Source organism: Nothobranchius furzeri, chromosome 12 (assembly GCF_043380555.1).
Source record: "Nothobranchius furzeri strain GRZ-AD chromosome 12, NfurGRZ-RIMD1, whole genome shotgun sequence".
NCBI classification, from domain to species: domain Eukaryota; kingdom Metazoa; phylum Chordata; class Actinopteri; order Cyprinodontiformes; family Nothobranchiidae; genus Nothobranchius; species Nothobranchius furzeri.
The window spans coordinates 19,824,053-19,842,673 of NC_091752.1; the positions used below are offsets into that span (position 1 = coordinate 19,824,053).

The window sequence follows — 18,621 nt, forward strand, 5'->3', positions numbered from 1 at the left end:
GTCAGCCCCATGTGCGAGCAGATTATGGTTGTTGTGGCATATTCCAGCACAGCCTTTAAAGCCTCTTAAGCAAAGATCTGTTAATAACTTACACGCAAGACAGATTTGGAATAGTTCTGCTTAATTTTTGTGTTTTTAAATGTCAACAATTCCAACTCTTCATTTTAATTTGGATTATATGACCTTCATATTCTCTAAGAATATATTTTTTATAAATTGAGTCCACACATTATATCTAAGCACTATATAAAAATGGTTTTTGCTTTAATGTGAGAATATCCACACCCGCACGCCTTCTCCGTCTTATTTAAGGCTGCCTACGACTTTTTGAGGTTATTCTGAAACAATATTTACAATCAGTCTTTCACACACTGGCGTGAAAACAGAGCCTCTCCAGAATGTGTAGGGACGTGTATTATCTGTGATTTGGGATTGAACCATTGCTCAGTAGTTTAGTTCCATGATGTGGGATGACATGGAATTTTAGGAGTGGCTTTCTGATTGCTCTGTTGACATAAAGGAATGATACTTTGAAAACAAATACAGCTATTAAGAAAACACACACACACACACACACACACACACACACACACACACACACACACACACACACACACACACACACACACACACACACACACACACACACACACACACACACGAGTTTAGTGTTTGCTCTGATGTCATCGAACCAAGATCTTAGATCATGTGTTCCTGTTTAACTTATCTGCCTGAGTAACATTCATTCTTCCCTCTCTTCCCATTCAGATGTTCCTGACTGTATACCTCAGTAACAATGACCAACACTTTACTGAGGTTCCCGTTACCCCAGACACTCTGTGTCGGGATGTGGTGGAGTTGTGTAAGGAGCCGGGAGAAACGGACTGCCACTTGTCTGAGATGTGGCGCGGATCTGGTGAGTGAGGATGTTATGATCGCATAATGGAGATGAGCTGTGGGGGTCATCTGCTCCATTTCATTTGTTGGAGCCTGTTTTTGAGTTCAAATCTGAAATGCAAATAAGAAACGGCCTAAAATCCCCGTTGCGAACACCTGAATTTCTTCTTCGTCTCTCGGATGAGGGGTGCTTGGGAGGGGGCTCGAAATTTTACGCCTGCCTCCTTCTCCCCCTTTTTTCTTGGAATACAATAAATATTCAAAATAAAACTCAAGGAGCCAGGCTTCTTAGCCGTTTCCATGGTGACGCTCATGAACGGGTGAGGAAAGAGCCAATTATTATGTTTGAGTACCTCCACAAGTAGGCTGAAGTGAGACTGCGCCGTATTAAAAAACAGGCTCATCTAGCAGCTGTTTGTCACAGACTCCTAAAAAAATCGTTAGATATAATGTTTGGGTGTAAAGTATAACCATCTTAATGTTTTTATTTATTTATTTGCTCCGCGGTCGTAATAATGAGTGTCATTGATCTGTAAGTGTCCCTTTGTGTAATGAAGTAAGCTTTGGGCTGCAGATTAAAATGTTAGGAGAATGGTAGATGAGCCCGTTGGCTCGGTGCCAAGCAGAAGACAGCAGATTATTTATTTTTTCTGAAGTCTTCGGTCAGAGATCAACAAGATGCAGCAAGCATTTGCAAAACAAACGGCACAGGCTCACTTGACCTGCTTTGGTTTCGTCTCGTTTCGTTTGACCTTGGCTGGCTAAATGTGTGGTTGTGTTTTATATGCTTTTATGTTCTTTATCTACAGAGAGGGCTGTAGGTGATGGTGAGAGGATGCTGGATGTCCTCCAGAGATGGGGACAGCACAGGGGAGAGGTGCGCTTTTTTCTGCGCCACAACCGAGCCCCCAGCAGGGAATCGGGTACGTTTGTTTCTGTAGCAAACAACATTAATGTGGGGAGTTCTGTGACCGCTCTTTTGACACAAAAGCCCCAACTGAGCTGGGACTGTCCTTAGAGAAAGACACTAGACACCAACACTAGAAATACCAGAGATGCCAGCAGCATTTCATGCACAGGCCCTCCTTCTAAGTGAATTTTCATGACTAGCCTTTTCAAAGCCAAGAGTAAACTAAACCCCCTTTCAGGTGGGTTTAGTTTTCAAATTAAACTGTTAATTGTTGCTTAGATAATGATTTAAGTTAGCAGAAATGAAATAAAACACACTTTGTATTATGCAGTAGAGATAGATGTCCAACAGGAAAGCAGTGCCTCCCATTCTCGTTAGTATAAGCTAGTTATCTTTCATTTTGTTAGGAAAATGGAGGTATAGTGTTTGCTATGCGCTCAGGCCTCGCTTGCCTAACTAAGCCCTTTTTACCCCTCACAGCTTGAGTCTAGCCTGAGGATTAGTGTTGTTTTCCCCACCTGTTATCTTATGCTCCTCTTGTTTCCCACACTGTTTGTTGAGCCGTTTCAATAAAGCTCTGCATTCCCTTTTTACTGAAACGGTCATTTTAAATGAGGCTTTATTGATTTTCTGTTTCTGAGGTGACCATGTTGGATAAATACTATTATTTCTGATGACTGCGGTTACATAAAAGTTACTTCTTTGTTATTGTTTATCATCAGCTCAAACGATGAAATGGAGTGGTATCAGTTAGATCATTTTGTCCAGTTAAGATGTCTAGTTCACAGCAAAAATGTTAGGTTTGGATTAAACTCAAGCATACAAGGTTTTAGATCCACTCAAAGACAGCTATGTATTTGGTTAAATCCCGAGATTATAACAAAGGCCGCTGACCCCTGTTGTTTTCCAGAGGACAAAGCCAGTTAATCAGAATGGATGCACACCCTTCCCAACAGCTATCTCAGAGAAACCTGGGCATTTGTGCTCGTTTGAGTCACGAGCAAGTAAAAAGACGAGCGAAAGTTCCCGTCATTTTTCACAGCTGTTTGTAAAGGCCAGTTGTCTACACTGTTTTCACTAATTCAGACCCAGAAGGTGCCTTATATGAAGTCCTGCAGCAGATTGAGTTTTTTTTAATAATCTCTTTCATGTCTGTGACTCAGGAGGGTCAAGAGGTTCGGATTCAAAGAGGAATGGAGTAAGGGCCCCCACAGACAGAAAACTGGAGAACGGGGTGAGTTGTAACAAGACACTATTCTGTTACCTGTTATCTAATTTTAACAGTGACATCATTCATGGGATACACTTTCAATGACAGTAATGATCTTCTACAGCAAATGAAAGCATTTTATTTAGTTCCTTAATCCACTTGTCTCTGTTTAGGTTGCTGCACCTCGGATGGACATGACTTTGGCTGAGCTACAAGAGATGGCTGCCAGGCAGCAGCAGCAGATCGAGGCTCAGCAGCAAGTCCTCGCTTCCAAGGTGCTTAAAGATATTTTGGAGAAGTGAAGAGTTGTTTCAAGTGTTTGAGTGGTAATGATGGAAGTTTCAGTAGCTGTTTTTACAAAGCAGTGCCGTCAATTAGCTGCACCGGTGAAGCGGCACCAGGGAGCCTTAGGTCATTTATAAGTGGTCAGACTGGCGGTAACGTTGTGCCATCGGGTTCTTTTTACTAAAGATTATGCAAAGGGGGGGTATGGGGGCAGTCTCTGCGCTGTCGCAGACTTTTGTTTGTTTTGGACATAAATTGTTTTTTATTGGTCGTTACGAATTTGTTTATTTTTTATTTTTTGACAAGCTGCTCCTAAAGGTTAGCCTGGCCTGCCAGACTCGTCCTCTGTTTAATTCTGCACAGAGAAAGAGTCTGGTAACTCACAGGCGAAAGGCACATGAGGGGCGGGACTAGCCAGCTCAAAAATAACCAATCAGAAAACAAGATGGAACTGCCGACTGTACCGCACGACGCTGTAGTTTTTTAGCTGTAAGTAAGAAAAAAATGGCATCTGGCAATGGCGCAAACATCTTTTTCTTTAGAAGAAATGCTTTTATCGCTTCTACTTGTGGTATAAAGACACTCAAGTCATTTAGAACAGAGGAAAGATCAGCAGCGAACTCCGCCACTGTCTTTGTTGTTTATGAGAAACTGAGTTTCGCTGTGTGTGACGTCCGCGATGCTGTAGTTTTTTAGCTGTAGTCAAAATTGGCATCTGGCGACAGTGCAAACATCTTTCTTTAGAGGAAAGGTTTTTAGCATTTCCACTTGTTGTTTTAAAGACGTTCAAGTCATTTAGAACAGAGGAAAGAGCCGCAGCGAGCTCCGCTTCAGTCGCCATGTTTATGACAAACTCGGCGTTGTGGTGTGTGATGTACGCTACTCAGCGCTGATTGGCTCGGTTAGAATGTTCACGGGGGGGTTATTTGAATTGGAGAGTTCCCAAACCCTTTCTCTGTGCAGAATTAAACGGAGGAGTCTGGCTGGCCAGGCTACCTAAAGGTGTCTGTCCCCCACAGTCCCCCCGTGCAGTCTCTGGTGGTCTGACCTCCAGCTCTAATGGAGAGAAGCTCCTGGAGCACTGCATTGCTCCAGATTATCATCTCAGCTGGTTCTGTTTACAAAAATGTTACTGACGGCCTGTTTTTACTTTCATTTTTAATATAGTTGCCAGCCGGAGCTTGGCAGTAACTCCACGTGATCATGACACCTCTCTGTTGCACCATTGTGCAATTGCTGTTCATGAGGCAGACAATTACTGCAATATTGCTACCAAGCAAGGCGGAACGAATGCTGCAAAATTCGCGCTTCACCATGCTGGCATGGCTCATTTATAAGTAGGACTGAAAGAAATCATCGAAGGATTCAAATGGTTCAGTTAATAAAATTCCTTAATTAATTTTTTTTACTTCATCAGAACACATTTTACTGGCGCACATTGTTGTAATCTAGGTGTGAGGAGGAAAATGGGGGACCAGCAAAGACAGAAACCATTGTAAAAGGCAGAAACTGTACAAAGTCTGGGATCAAGAGACCGGTAGATTGGCTAATGCTAAGCTAATGTGTAGCACGCTCACGAATCGCGATCAAGTGGAGTTCAGAAAAAAACGTGATGGTTGTAAATGACTAAACTCCAGAAGTGGAAGAAAATCTCCGCCATCCTGTTTATTTGTGGATCTCTGCCGCTGCAGCGGTGTGGCGCAGAGAAGCTGCAGCTGCTACCTGGAGTCTGCTGTTGTTGCTACTGAGTGTTGGCGAGTCTGCTCCACACACCACATTAGGTCGACGCAAGCTGTTGTAGCATGTAATTCACAAACGCTTCTATATTTGAACACAATTTAAACTGGATTATGTCGCCAACCTGTACATAATAAAATAGATATGCCACCATTACGTTGTTACTAGTAGATATTAAATGTTATTATAATTTCCAGTAAATTACTACTGAACATGTTACTAAAATAATTCAATTCTACTGATCATATGTGAATATATGTTTAGACTAAAATGGGTGAAATATAAGACAAATTTAGTTCCATAAAATATTTATTAACATATTGTTGATCCCTTAATCGTTTTGTTTTATTTTTTTAGAATTGTAGCTGCAGACCACAGTCTCGTTTCACTTGAAACGTCATCAGATAGAAGACTCGATTAATCGATGGACGATTCGATAGAATACTGGAATACTAAAATATTCGATAGCGGCAGCTCTATATATACACGACACACCATTGCAGTAATATCGTGCTGATTTGCCAGCATGGCGTGTCTTGTAAAAAGTCAAAATGGAGAAACTGAATGGATCACTCGAGCACAACAAAGGTCACACAGGTCACTAGTGAGGCTGTGAAACTTTAGTGGCTGCTGGAGGAATGTTATTTGTGTGACATTCCGGAAAACTCCCTGCAGTTAGTTCTCTCTGGTGTCTCAAGGCATCTGTTCTATTGACTCGGATTTGTTTTTCATTTTGTTTCATTAGTTGAAACAATACATTTAGAAGAAAAAAAAATCTTTCTATCACATGAACTTTTGCTGGTGTTCCTTCAAATGCGTCCATCCTGATTTACATTGTGCCTTGGGTTTACTTTAAAAACGTAGGGTGTGCATGTGCGAGCGCGCGCGCGTGTGTGTAAGCGCCTGCCTGAGGACATTAAAGAAAAACAAGGAACGTGACTTCCAGTTAGTCGCGTATGCCCGGCACCTAAAGAGGTGGAAATCTTCTTGAAATTTGTTCATCAATAAAGTTCAGGTTGGCACTAAGTCGTTATGAAACACTCAAAACACGGAAGATTCATTTGTTCTTATTTACTGTTTCCCAAACCAGTGTTTATAGTTTAAATAGTGTTTTTCTCTAAAACGTCTTGGGTGATATGTTAAAAGTCCTTTTATAGGTTTTCTTGGAATGTTTGTTTATTATTAATAAGTTTATCGTTTTTTTGTCTTCAGGAGCAGCGACTGCGATACTTGAAGCAACAGGAGCAGCGCCAGCAGCAGCAGGCATCTGAGCAGGAGAAAGTCCAGCGCCTCAGAGAAAACGTCGAGAACCAGGAAGCTCGACTCAAGAAGGTCAGGGCCCTCAAGGGCCAGGTGGAGCAGAAACGAATCAGCAATGGAAAACTCGGTGAGCTTCAAACTCTGAATTGATTGATGTATGAAATTTTATTTGAAAAGATTTTAGTTTAGATTGAGGAAAGAAAAGTGCATTACCATGCTTTTGTCTTCTCACTACTTCAACCCAATCAAACTGAATTTGTCTCCTTTTGCAGTTGAAGAAATTGAGCAAATGAACAACCTATTCCAGCAGAAGCAAAAGGAATTAGTGATGGCTGCGTCCAAGGTGGAGGAACTCACTCGACAGCTGGAGTTGCTGAAAAATAGCAAAATGGAGAATAATCGTGACAACCAAAGCTCAATGGCAGAACTCGATCGCCTTTATAAAGAGTTACAGGTGAGCAGAAATCAGATTTAGTCAAACTCACACAATGTCTGTTAGAAAAGCAAAAGTGATCGACTCTTCCTTTGTGTTGTGTTGTTTTGGTGGTCAGGTGCGAAATAAGCTCAACCAAGATCAAAATTCAAAGCTGCAGCAGCAGAGAGAGAATTTAAACAAACGCAACATGGAGGTGGCCTCTATGGATAAACGGATCACCGAGCTTCGAGACAGGCTTTGGAAGAAGAAAGCAGCCCTTCAGCAGAAAGAGAACGTACCTGTGAGTATTGTCACGTCACCACAATCAGACACAGCTTTCACTCTTTCTGTAAAGGTATGGAGCTAGGATTGGGACAATATTCAGCGTAACGTACCAAGTTTTGTAACTTGGAACATGTTTCATCACATGTAACTTTGGATTTGTAACTTGTAACTTTAGTTTTCTAACTTGTAATTCTCAATTCGTACTTGTATTTCTTGTTTTGTAACAGGAAATTTTCATTTTGTACATGTATTTTTTATTTTGTAAAATCAAACTTTTATTTTGTACATTTACTACTCATTTTGTAACATGAAAAGTTCCTCCCACTGACGCTAGAATCGAGACAAAAAGATCTGTAACTGTAGGTTTGAGGTTTGTACCTGTAGAATGAAATGTGTGCTTTAAGAGCTTTGATTTCAAACTTGTACCTTGATTTTTTCAATTTGGAAGTCTGCTAGTTACAAAACAAAAGTTTCATGTTTCTGAATGAATGATGTTACAAAATGAGTAGTAAATGTACAAAATAAAAGTTTGATTTTACAAAATAAAAAATACATTTACAAAATACTATGTTCCTGTTACAAAACAAGAAATACAAGTATGAATTGAGAATTACAAGTTAGAAAACTAAAGTTACAAGTTACGAATCCAAAGTTACATGTGATGAAACATGTTTGAAGTTACAAAACTTGGTACAAGTTATGCTGAATATTGTCCCAATCCTAGCTCCATATACAGTTTGTATGTTTGCTAAACTTTCTATCTGATGCTAATCAGTGATAGAATTCTCTTGATTTTCCTAAAGTGAGGTGTTTTGTTTTATGTGAAGCCTCAGGTCAGCCAGACCAGCATGATGTTTAGGAAAACCAAATCAAGTCTTCAGTCAAAAAAAAAAAAACCTTTTTATTTTTATCTGTAATTTTTCCTTTCTTTAGACTTTTTTTCCCAATGAAATGGCTTTTTTGATTTTTGTTATAAAATCAGGGTTGCATGTTGTGTTTGTGCAGCCTCCCACTCTTTAGCTACGTTTACTGTCCTGTTTGTTCCGAGTCAAGGGGAAAAATTAATTCAGACTGGAATGTTAGCTTAGATGCTATCTTTCTGGCTTCATTCCTAACAAAAACAAGCTGAAGAACCAGTTTCCTTAAAGACGCACTATCATCTTACAAAATGGAAAAGATTTTAGCTTTAAAAATGGATTTAATAAAAACTCACGAAAAGGATTTGGTGCATATTTGGAATCCTTGAACGTTTCAGGTTTAGACTTTGCTTCCATAGCAAGTGAAGGTTTTTGTGCTGAGTTTACTGTTCTGTCACTCAACTCTTCCTTTCACAGGAATTGTTTAGTACACAGGTTGTCATGGGGAGTCATCAGGCTTGTTTACGAAACACAAAACGAAGGTGAACTTAACTTCTTCACTGCTACACTTTACACGGCTGTGGTGGCAGAGTGAAATCAGAAAAATAATCGACCCTCCACTTGTTGTTTTTGATAAACACCACTTTAAAACACCCCAACTTTTATTTTAAAGTTCCTTTTGACATGTATAATAGCGTAGGAATGGCATTAGCATGTGTTTGTGCATGTGTATGTTTTAGAGATGAAAGCCTGTATAGTGAGAAGGTGATTTACCCACACCCTGCCTAGAATCATAATGAGTGATCCTTTTTCACACTAGCACAAAGACCCGACGACACTGTTCTCTCCTCCTACCAAACATCACTCAGCAAACACAAAACCATATAGACCAAACAGAGATCCTAAACCATCCTGGTACCATTTACACTAGAAAAGGCTTATAAAAAGTGAATAGAACGGTTTATTTTAGTTTTTTTGAACAGTTTTTGCATGTTTGTGCTTTTGTTTTTTCAAGAATGGCTATCCCACTAAAGAGAGGGCTTCCAAAGAAACTCACCGTCAGGTAACTAACTTGCTACTGCAGCTGTACTTTATTAAACTGTCGCTTTCCGAACGTGTCTGTGATGTATCGTGTTGCACTCCGGCCTTGTGTGGCTTTTTGTATCTGTTTCACAGGCAGCATAAAAATTGGAGCATGTTCATTTTCTTTTAAAGGGACAAAAAGTAACCGTTATCACAACAAATTGTTAGTTTATAATAATCTGAAGATTTGAGAGTTAAAGCTAGTCTGTTAGTTTGTAACAGCGATGGCAATAAGTGCATCTTCTTTCTTTTTTTTTCCGTTCTGTTTTGCCCTCCAGCTGCCCTCTGATGGCCAAACTGGACAGCAGTCAGGTCCGTCTCGAGTGGCAGCAGTTGGCCCATACATCCAGTCGTCCACCATGCCCCGGGGTCAGGTCAGACACGACGTGCTTGTGAAACCGACATACCCAGACGGTACCGCCACCCTTCCAGCCAACGACCTACAGACCAAGGCCGAGACAGGTAAGGAAGCAGAGACGACAGTTGGGCAGCTCGTCCATCACCTTACATTAGTTATTTACTGAAATGCTTATTCTAGATAGCTTTTTATTTAAAAAGAGTCTTAAAATCTTAAGCTGCTGAGTTTTGTCAGCTACCTTCCCTTGTTTAATACATTCTGATTCATGTGGGGTGAAACCGTCCCGCCTGCTGCAGGAACAGAGGACACTGACACACCCACTAATTGTGATGTCACTTTGAGCTCAGAAGGTAGCCAGTTACCTCATTTATGGTGTGATGTGATTTTGCCCTGCAGAGTGTGAAGTTCAGCATCTATCCTCAGTTTTTCTTTCTAAAAAAAAGACTGATTATGTTTGCTGTGAGTAAAAAATGCCTTTTTGTGATGAGACTTGGCCAGGCTTTCCACTGGAGGCGCCTAATGTTATAGATTTAATAGAGCTCAGCAGATGTGTAACGGTAGCCAAAATCACTGGGACAAAAATAATAAATAAATATATAATAATAATAATAATAATAATAATAATAATAATAATGGCTTGGATTTATATAGCACTTTTAAAGTCACCCAAAGTGCTTTCCATGTACTCTTATTCACACACTGCCAATGATGGTAAGCTACTATGTAGCCACAGCCGCCTTGGCCTCTGGAAGAGGCAAGGCTGCCATTGTACACCATCAGCCCATCTGACCAACACGGGCAAGTCGGATGTCTTGCCCAAGGACACAGCAGCAGAAACCCCTGGCAGGAGCTGGGATCTAGCCCTTGACCCTCTGATCATTAGGCAACCCACTCTACCTCCTGAGCTACTGCTGCCCCAAGATTGCAAGATTGGCAGTCCACACAATAAGAAGCATGTGGAGAAAGATGTCACCATGTATCAAAAAAAGGATTTGGGTTATGGCTCTGGAAGTCTCGATGGTAATGACAATTTATTTTACTAGCTAGGCAACTGGAAATCTGCACGTGTCTTTTATTTTGAAAGTTGCCAGATATTTTAGTGTGTGTAAAAATTAAACCCAAAGCAAAAGTTTAGCTGAGCTTTTGGATCACATCCAGAACTTCTTGGGCGGTGGAAAAGCACCCATCCCTGTCACAGCAGCTAACTGCTGCATATGTACGCGTCATGGTGGACAGCCGGGTTACAGTTCTCCACATACACAAGTTGTGTCCAATGAAATATCCCTTATATTACCAGTTGGTAAAAAATACATTAATTACTATTTTCAGCTTTGTGCGGAAAAAAAAATGTTTTGTTTGCATTTCAATCAATCTTTATTTTGAAGATTTAACACAACAAAACATGATTGGACCATTTAGTTGAGTCTGAGGACACAAGACCCAACGGGTCTAACCAACACCGGTATTTTAAGTTCTCATTTTCAGTGGAAAGTCTGCTCGCTGTTTGCTTTGTAGCATGAAAACATCAGAATTGTACATGTGCTATATCGGGAGAAGCAATCTCCCACTTTCCCTCTCAAACTTCCTCTTCAGCACACAATGTCTTCTTTAAAATGATGCCCTGTCCTGGCAGTCAGAGCTCTTTTTTCCCTCCCAGTCTGTTCTGCTGTTGCATGCAATTACTTATGCGTGCTGAGTTGATGTTCAATATGGGAAACGGAGAGATAGGGATGTGTGGCTACGCTCCATCCCGGTTCTCCTTAGAAGTGTAGAGCTACGTATCAGACAGACTTCTCTTCATGACCCCTGTACGGGCTTGCTGCTGGAGCTCAGCCGCCATCATGTCCGGAGCAAACCAGTTACGGAAGTCTGATTTGTTTTTCTTGTCTTCCAAACGCATCTTCCTCAGAAGCCATGTTTTTGCTTAAGCCACTGAAAGAGCTGCGAGCTAAAAGAAAAGGTACACCCTCGTGTTTGTGTGCGTGCTTTGCTGTAACTATGTTGTCATGTTTATGTTTTGTTACACATTCTCTTTTTTCACTTTAGTCGTTCCATTAGCTGAGATGTGGTGTGTTACGTTTAGCCATGACATTTGAGTTTTCCTCATCTGACACCGAACGGGTCGGTTGGAACAAACGCATAGCTTTCACTTGAACTGATGTTCTGTGAAGGTTTTTTCCATCCTACTTGTATCACGTCTGCTAAATGTGTTTAAGATAGTTGTAGACTTCCACCATAAGCATGTTACGGTCTTTGGTTGGAAACATTTTTTTTAAACCTTTTTCAAGTGTCAGTTTCACCATTAGCTTAAGCTCCATGCTTGGTTGATCATCACACTGCAGGTGTCTACAGACATGCACAGCCACTGACTGTCTTAGCCCGTCATCCAGTAAGAAAAGCTATTCTAAATCCAGCACAAAGGGTGGTAAACTTGGTGTTTATCTAATTTGAGTAATCTGATTCCATTTGGTGTGCTGTTGGTACTTATATTTTTTGTTTCAACTGAAATGTAACATGTTTTATTGTTGTTACTTCATAACATCCCCCCGTGGTCCCTCAGGTCTTCAGCCTGGAAAGCTGGCAGACTGGAATGCTCCGACTCAAGATTCAAACACCAATGGTTACGGCCACGCTTCGACTCTTCCACGGATGACTTCTCATGCCAGCTCTAACACAGACCAAGGTGAGATTTTCACAGCAAACAGCATAATGATAGAAAATGAACTGCAGTTCCTTTTTGGTTTGGTGAAAAGTTTTAAGTGTGAGTCTCCAGTGTGAACTCCAAACTAAGTAAGCTGATTAAAAATGTTCTGATTAGATGAGTCTGGAGTGAAGAGGGACAAGAAGGTGCGTCCGTTCTCCATGTTTGAGCCTGTAGAAGTTCCCGCTGCTTCACTTCGCAAAAACCAGAGCAGTGACGACCTAGTCAGGGATGCTCAGGTGAGAAAACAAAAACTAAGCATCGTCATGGGAGAGAACCCGAAGCTCAAATTGATTCTTTATTTTCTCTTCAATTCCAGTCTGCACCCAAGGCTCCAGTCAAGGTGCCGCCTCCTGTCCCCAGTAAACCAAAAGGTCCCGCTGCCATCCCTTACATCAAACCAGGCCTCAACACCGGCACTTTCCCCAAGGCCAAGCCTCACAGTCAGCAGCCCCCGGCTGCCCAGGGACGCAGCCCTCTCCCCCCCTCACAAAGTCAGACACTCCCCCTACCCTCCAAGCAGGACACTCCACCCGCTGCTACTGTACGACCCTTCACCCCCGAGCTTCCATCTCCCAAAGACACCAGCATGACTAAACCACAGACTGTAGCAGCCAGCTCCATTTACTCCATGTACACCCAGCAGGCTGGCTCTGGAAAACCCTTCCAGCCTGGGATCCAAGGAGCACTGAACAGGGCTCAAACACGCGTGAACGGATTTGTTGGCGGTACGAATGTTAAAGTCAAGTTAAATTCAGCATTTTAAATGTATGTTTGTGTATTTAAAGACTAGTTCGAGATGGTAAAGCACATATTTTTTCTGTACGAGCTAAAGTTAGTTCAGTCTTTAAGTCTACAGCTGGTTCGGGGTTGGGGGGTGGATGATACACTATAAAAGGCTTAAGGCTGCGTTAACATGGCTCCACTTTTAATTATTTCAGTACGCTTTGCATTTCGTCTGACTTTGTTAGCTGTTCAGGTCTAACAGAAGCGGCAGGAGGACGGCGTGATCTTACTTTTTTGTTTTCTGTGTCTGTAGTTTACGGCAAACCGGTGATTCCAAGTGGAGGCTCGCCACATCCCGAGAATCCATACTTGGAGCGCCACTCGTCTTCCATGGACACTAATGACGCTGGTTATAGTGCAAGTGGTCCCAGTCTGTCCGAAGGGCACCAGCCAGAAACGGAGCGCACTCCTCGTCCCCTCAGCCCCACCAAGCTGCTTCCTTTTATCTCCAACCCCTACAGGCACCAGAGCGATGGCGACCTGGAAGCCCTCAGGAAGAAGTTGTACAACGCCCCGCGGCCCCTGAAGAAACGCAGCTCTATTACTGAGCCGGAGGGGCCAGCAGGGCCCAACATTCAGAAACTCCTTTATCAGAAGACGACGCTGGCAGCAATGGAGACCACTGTGACCACACCAACCACTCCCACGTTTGCCGGAGACGCAGAAAAGCCAGCAGATGGATCTGTAGAGCCACATGGTCCAAGCCCGCTAAACGGTGCAGAAAAATCCCAGTCAGAGACAGAACAGACGGTAGAGGGGGGACAACTCCCATCCCACATCCCAAATCCCGGAATCACAACTATGACTGAAAAAACCAACCTACCTTCAGCCTTGCCAGAGATCGAGGTTATTGTCCCCCCTCCTCCACCATCCCATCCTGCTCCCAGGCCTGAAGATGTTCTTTTCCCTCCACCGCCCCCTGATGGCTTGGAGGACACGATGCCCAATCTGCCTCCTCCACCTCCAGAAGGCTTCTTGGAGGAGTTTCCGCCCTACCCTCCACCTCCATACCCCAGTGGAGCAGAGCAGGACAGCTTTGGAGAGGACACCTTTAACATGAAGGCCCCTGAGGTCACTGGACAAGTCACACTTCCTCCGGTACGAATCGCCACCTTAAACTGCTCGCCCAAGATTTATTTACATAATTTTCCTTTAAAGAAAAAAAGCCTCATGGCTACAGTCTGTCTGATCGGTGTGTGTTTTTAAACCCCCTCACATGTTTTTAGTTCCACCAGAGCAGGTCATGAGTGGGTTTGTGCACGCTGTACTTTAATTACCTTCTGGACAACTGCAGTAACCCAGTCTGGTGTTATATAAGCAAATAATCCTTAAAAACCTCTTGTTCCTTTAGAAAATGGCTTCTATTCTTCTCACTCTAAAAGGACACAAACTGAGCTGAAAATAAATGCCAGTTTACATTTTCTCCACGCTAATCTCCAAGTAAAACTTCATAAGCAGTTTAAAAACAAACAAACCAATGAGAAATCAGTATTATGACCTATTTTCCCTTCTTTTCTCACCTCCATGTAAGACCTACGTAGAAATTAAAGACTTTCTTTTCCCTGCAGCCTGTGATTGTTCCTGATCAGGTTGCATAATGATATTTCAGAGTCATGAAAAACTTCTTTCTCAGCTTGCACTCATAAACGAGATTAGCAGAAGACCCCAGAGCTGAGAAACGGTTACTTTTCTGCTTCAAGATCAGACTGAGCACAGAGGAGGGCTCCGTCCTCAGCGAGGAGACGCTTTCTCACGTCTGACGGTTGCGTTTCTCATCTGTGATCTTAAAATGGATTTTAGGACTGTTTGATTAATGGGAAATTCGCATTGTTCCTTCAGGGAAAAAGGACTAATTTGCGCAAAGCTGGCTCTGAACGCATCGATCACAGCATGAGGGTGAAGTTCAACCCGCTGGCGCTGCTGCTGGACTCGTCTCTGGAGGGGGAGTTCGACCTGGTTCAGAGAATCATATATGAGGTAGCGTGGTTGTTCTGCACGTGAAAAGTTGGTTTGCTTAGTAAGACGTGGGGATTTTGCGACTTGGTTTTATTCTTCTTCAAACACAGGTGGAGGATCCCAGTCAGCCGAACGACGAAGGCATCACCGCTCTGCACAACGCCGTCTGTGCTGGACACACGGAGATAGTCAAGTTTCTGGTCCAGTTTGGTGTCAACGTCAACGCAGCTGACAGCGACGGCTGGTGAGTTCACGTGGAACTGTTCTTGTTCGTATTTAGAGCCAAAATCTAAAACACTACGACCGACGCAAATGGGGCTACATTTTGAGTTTTGTTTTGTGTTTTTTTTGTCCCCTCGTGTAGGACACCTCTGCACTGTGCAGCCTCTTGCAACAACGTGCAAGTGTGCAAGTTCCTTGTGGAGTCGGGCGCAGCAGTCTTTGCCATGACTTACAGCGACATGCAGACAGCAGCTGATAAATGTGAAGAGATGGAAGATGGTTATACCCAGTGCTCCCAGTTCCTTTATGGTCAGTGAAAACTCATTTCTAATATTACATCTGATCAGTCACAGAGGTTAAAACATTATTTTCTTTCGCATCCATATTTCTCCTCAGGTGTTCAAGAGAAGATGGGTATAATGAACAGGGGCGTGGTCTACGCTTTGTGGGATTATACCAGCGAAAACCCAGATGAACTCTCATTCCACGAGGGAGACTGCATGGCCATCGTTCGTAGAGAAGATGAAGACGAGATCGAGTGGTGGTGGGCGCGCCTGGGTGACAGCGAGGGTTACATTCCCCGCAACCTCCTCGGGGTGAGTGTTGAGCAACGTAAACAGAGTTACTGTTAATAACTTTTGGCCTTCTGACATTTGTTTCTGTCTCTTTAACAGCTCTACCCCAGAATCAAACCAAGACAAAGAACCCTGGCTTAGAACAAAAACACTTGTTCACGTGTCCGGGCCGGCAGAGCTCTGCTAGACACGCGAGCTTCAGAAGGCTGGGGACGGAGAGGACACAGCCGACACAGACGAATCAAGCAATATGAAGGATCAATCATTTCTGGCACTTTTTAAAATGTGTGACGGAGGAATTCTCCCTCAATTATTTTTCTAGAATCCACTGTGTGTTTGAAAAACTGAGCCTAGGTCTTTATTTTGGTTTTGTAATTCTCATCTGAAAAGAAATGCTGGGATGAAAACGGAAGCAGCAGTATTTTTGTCCATGGAAAGCCATTTTTCTACACTTTCCAATAGTCTTTTGAAACAGCTGGTTACTTTCTAACACACTGGGGGTTCTACGATTCATAAGAACGAGCAGACGACGGTGGGGACGGGTTTTAAAAGGCTCTGTTACCATGACGATCTGCAGCAGCTTGTTTGTCATCTGAATAAATAGATTTGCTATTTCATTTGGATCCAGCACGTTTCTAGTGAAACGTTTATATTGAAATGACCAAGAAGAAGAAGAAGAAAAAAAAAGCGTATGATTATTACAGCGCAGTTTAATCTGTGGTCAGTGATGCCCAGGAAGGCCGTCGGCTTCCCGGCGTTGGTCTGTGGTTGAGACGGATGCTGCCTGTATCTGTATTCCTGTCACTGTAAAGTCTAGATGTAGGAACTATGTCACAACAACTGATTCTTAAACTTGTGAAGAAACGCTAAAAATTAGATGCTTTGCAGATTGTGTTTTCCCAGTGTAGTGATGTGAGGAGTCAAAACTAAAGCTTAAAGCCTTTATTTCCTCCGATTCCTTAAGAGGTTTCAGGTTAGAATGTTTAAATCACTCGCTTATAGAAGAAAAGGAGATCCACAAAACAAACTCATCACAAATCTGTCATTGCAGATGTATTTATTTTCTTACTTTAGCTCTTTTGTCTGAATTATAAACACACGTGTATTTTAAACATTTACAATAAAACACTTTGTACTGAACTCATCTCTTGTTTTTTTAAGTTGGTTTCTATTTTAGTGTCGTGATAAATTTACATTTTTAAAACAATATTTTGGGTTGACTTGCAGAGCTTGAGGATCTGGTCATGAGACTTTAGCCAACAGGGGCAGTAACTGATGTTCTCCCGGCAAGGCTACTGACAGAAGTTTTTTCAGTAGTGGGTGATCACGTACTGCAAATTGTAAATAGCAGCTTGATATCTGGGGAAGTCCCTACTCCCCTAAAGCAGGCGGTGGTACGACCTCTGCTTAAGAAATCAGGGCTGGACCCAACAATCTTGTCCAATTACAGACCTGTATCTACACTCCCTTTCATCTCAAAGATCAGAGAGGGCTGTGTTTAACCAACTGGCATCTTTTCTACAGGAATGGAAAATTGGAGAAGTATTTCAATCTGGGTTTAAACCCTTTCATAGCACTGAATCTGCACTGCTTAAGGTCCTTGATGACATTTTATTGGCAAATGATTCCAGTGATGCTGTGTTTCTGGTGCTCTTGGACTTGTCATCAGCATTTGATACCGTTGATCATAACATCCTAATAAACCGGCTGGAGCGGTGTGTGGGCATTACGGGCCAGGCACTTCAGTGGATACGATCTTACATGACTGGGAGGAGTTTTTGTGTGAGGTTGGGGGACTGTTCCTCCGATATGGCTGAGCTGCCTTGGGGAGTTCCCCAGGGGTCGATTTTGGTCCCACTATTTTTCTCCTTACCACCCCTGGGTGAACTATTCCGTAAACATGTCGTGTCGTTCCATCTATATGCTGATGATTGCCAGGTCATTTTTCCAATTAAGCGTGGTGGTTTATGCACCATTCAACCTCTGTTGGACTGCCTGGAGGACATCAAGCTATGGTTGGCTCAGAACTTCTTGTGTTTTAACGAACACAAGACAGAAGTTATTCTGTTTACGCCACATAAGACCCCAGGAGGTGGCAAAGGGCTTGATTTTTCCACTCTGGCACCACATCAGAAGGCGGTGGTCACTAACTTAGGGGTAAAACTGGACGCAGAGCTCAGATTTGACCCTCAAGTGAACGGTATTGTGAGATCTTGCTTTTTTCATCTACGCCGCATAGCGAAAATTAAGCCTTTTCTGTCCCATAGTCATTTGGAAACTGTAATCCATGCCTTTGTTACCTGCAGGCTGGATTATTGTAATTCGCTATGCGGGGCTTAGGCAAGCTCCACTAGCACGCCTCCAGGTGTGTCAGAACTCTGCAGCTCGGTTGTTAACATCTACCAGGAGGTCTGAACATATTACACCAGTCCTACATGCCTTGCATTGGCTCCCTGTTTCTTATCGCATCAGGTTTAAGGTCATCCTGTTTGTGTTTAAGGCGTTAAACTCACGGGCTCCTAAATATCTTTCTGAAATCATCCACCAACATGTCCTGGTGCGTTCCCTTATGTCAGCTGACCAGAGATTACTAACTGTGCCTAGGTACAGCCTTAAGTCTCGTGGGAGTCGTGCCTTTTCAGTACTTGGACCAAGTCTCTGGAATGAGCTGCCAACTGATGTAAAACAGGCCAAGTCATTAGAAACCTTTAAAGGAAGACTAAAGACACATCTGTTCTCGCTGGCGTTTTGACTTTGAAGTTGGGGGTAGTAGGCCGGATATTGGACTGTGAACTTGCACTCAGGTTTTCGTATTGTATTTTAAATGGATTTCTTATTGTATTATAAACGGATTTCTTATTGTATTTTTAATCGATTTCTTATTGTATTTTAATGGTCATATCTCTGTCCTATTGTGGTGCTTCTTATTGGTGTACAGCGCTTTGTTTGTCCATTTTGGCCGTGTGAAAGGGCTCTATAAATAAAGTTGATTTGATTTGATCCTACGAAGGACTCATCCTGACCATATAGACAAAATGAGAATGTAAATCTGGAATTAAAATAAAAGTATGGGGAAAGAAAAAA

General features: G+C 42.5%; 1 protein-coding gene across 3 annotated transcripts in view; it reads left to right on the forward strand.

The window, feature by feature from the left end:
* tp53bp2a (tumor protein p53 binding protein, 2a) overlaps window positions 1–16,100 on the forward strand; it is a 32,486-nt gene extending 16,386 nt beyond the window's left edge. For 2 of the 3 annotated variants that reach the window (XM_015944408.3, XM_015944406.3), the window contains exons 3-21: window positions 769–916; window positions 1,707–1,820; window positions 2,971–3,041; window positions 3,191–3,292; window positions 6,252–6,426; window positions 6,572–6,753; window positions 6,851–7,015; window positions 8,872–8,919; window positions 9,218–9,401; window positions 11,207–11,257; window positions 11,858–11,980; window positions 12,116–12,237; window positions 12,318–12,726; window positions 13,038–13,882; window positions 14,624–14,761; window positions 14,851–14,984; window positions 15,105–15,271; window positions 15,359–15,558; window positions 15,637–16,100. In XM_015944408.3, the coding sequence (XP_015799894.3) occupies window positions 769–916; window positions 1,707–1,820; window positions 2,971–3,041; window positions 3,191–3,292; window positions 6,252–6,426; window positions 6,572–6,753; window positions 6,851–7,015; window positions 8,872–8,919; window positions 9,218–9,401; window positions 11,207–11,257; window positions 11,858–11,980; window positions 12,116–12,237; window positions 12,318–12,726; window positions 13,038–13,882; window positions 14,624–14,761; window positions 14,851–14,984; window positions 15,105–15,271; window positions 15,359–15,558; window positions 15,637–15,678 (3,420 nt within the window). In that variant the 3' untranslated portion in view covers window positions 15,679–16,100. The remainder of the gene's footprint in view (window positions 1–768; window positions 917–1,706; window positions 1,821–2,970; window positions 3,042–3,190; window positions 3,293–6,251; window positions 6,427–6,571; window positions 6,754–6,850; window positions 7,016–8,871; window positions 8,920–9,217; window positions 9,402–11,206; window positions 11,258–11,857; window positions 11,981–12,115; window positions 12,238–12,317; window positions 12,727–13,037; window positions 13,883–14,623; window positions 14,762–14,850; window positions 14,985–15,104; window positions 15,272–15,358; window positions 15,559–15,636) is intronic. The other variant, XM_015944410.3, reaches the window with a different exon arrangement.
* Window positions 16,101–18,621: the final 2,521 nt, after the last annotated feature.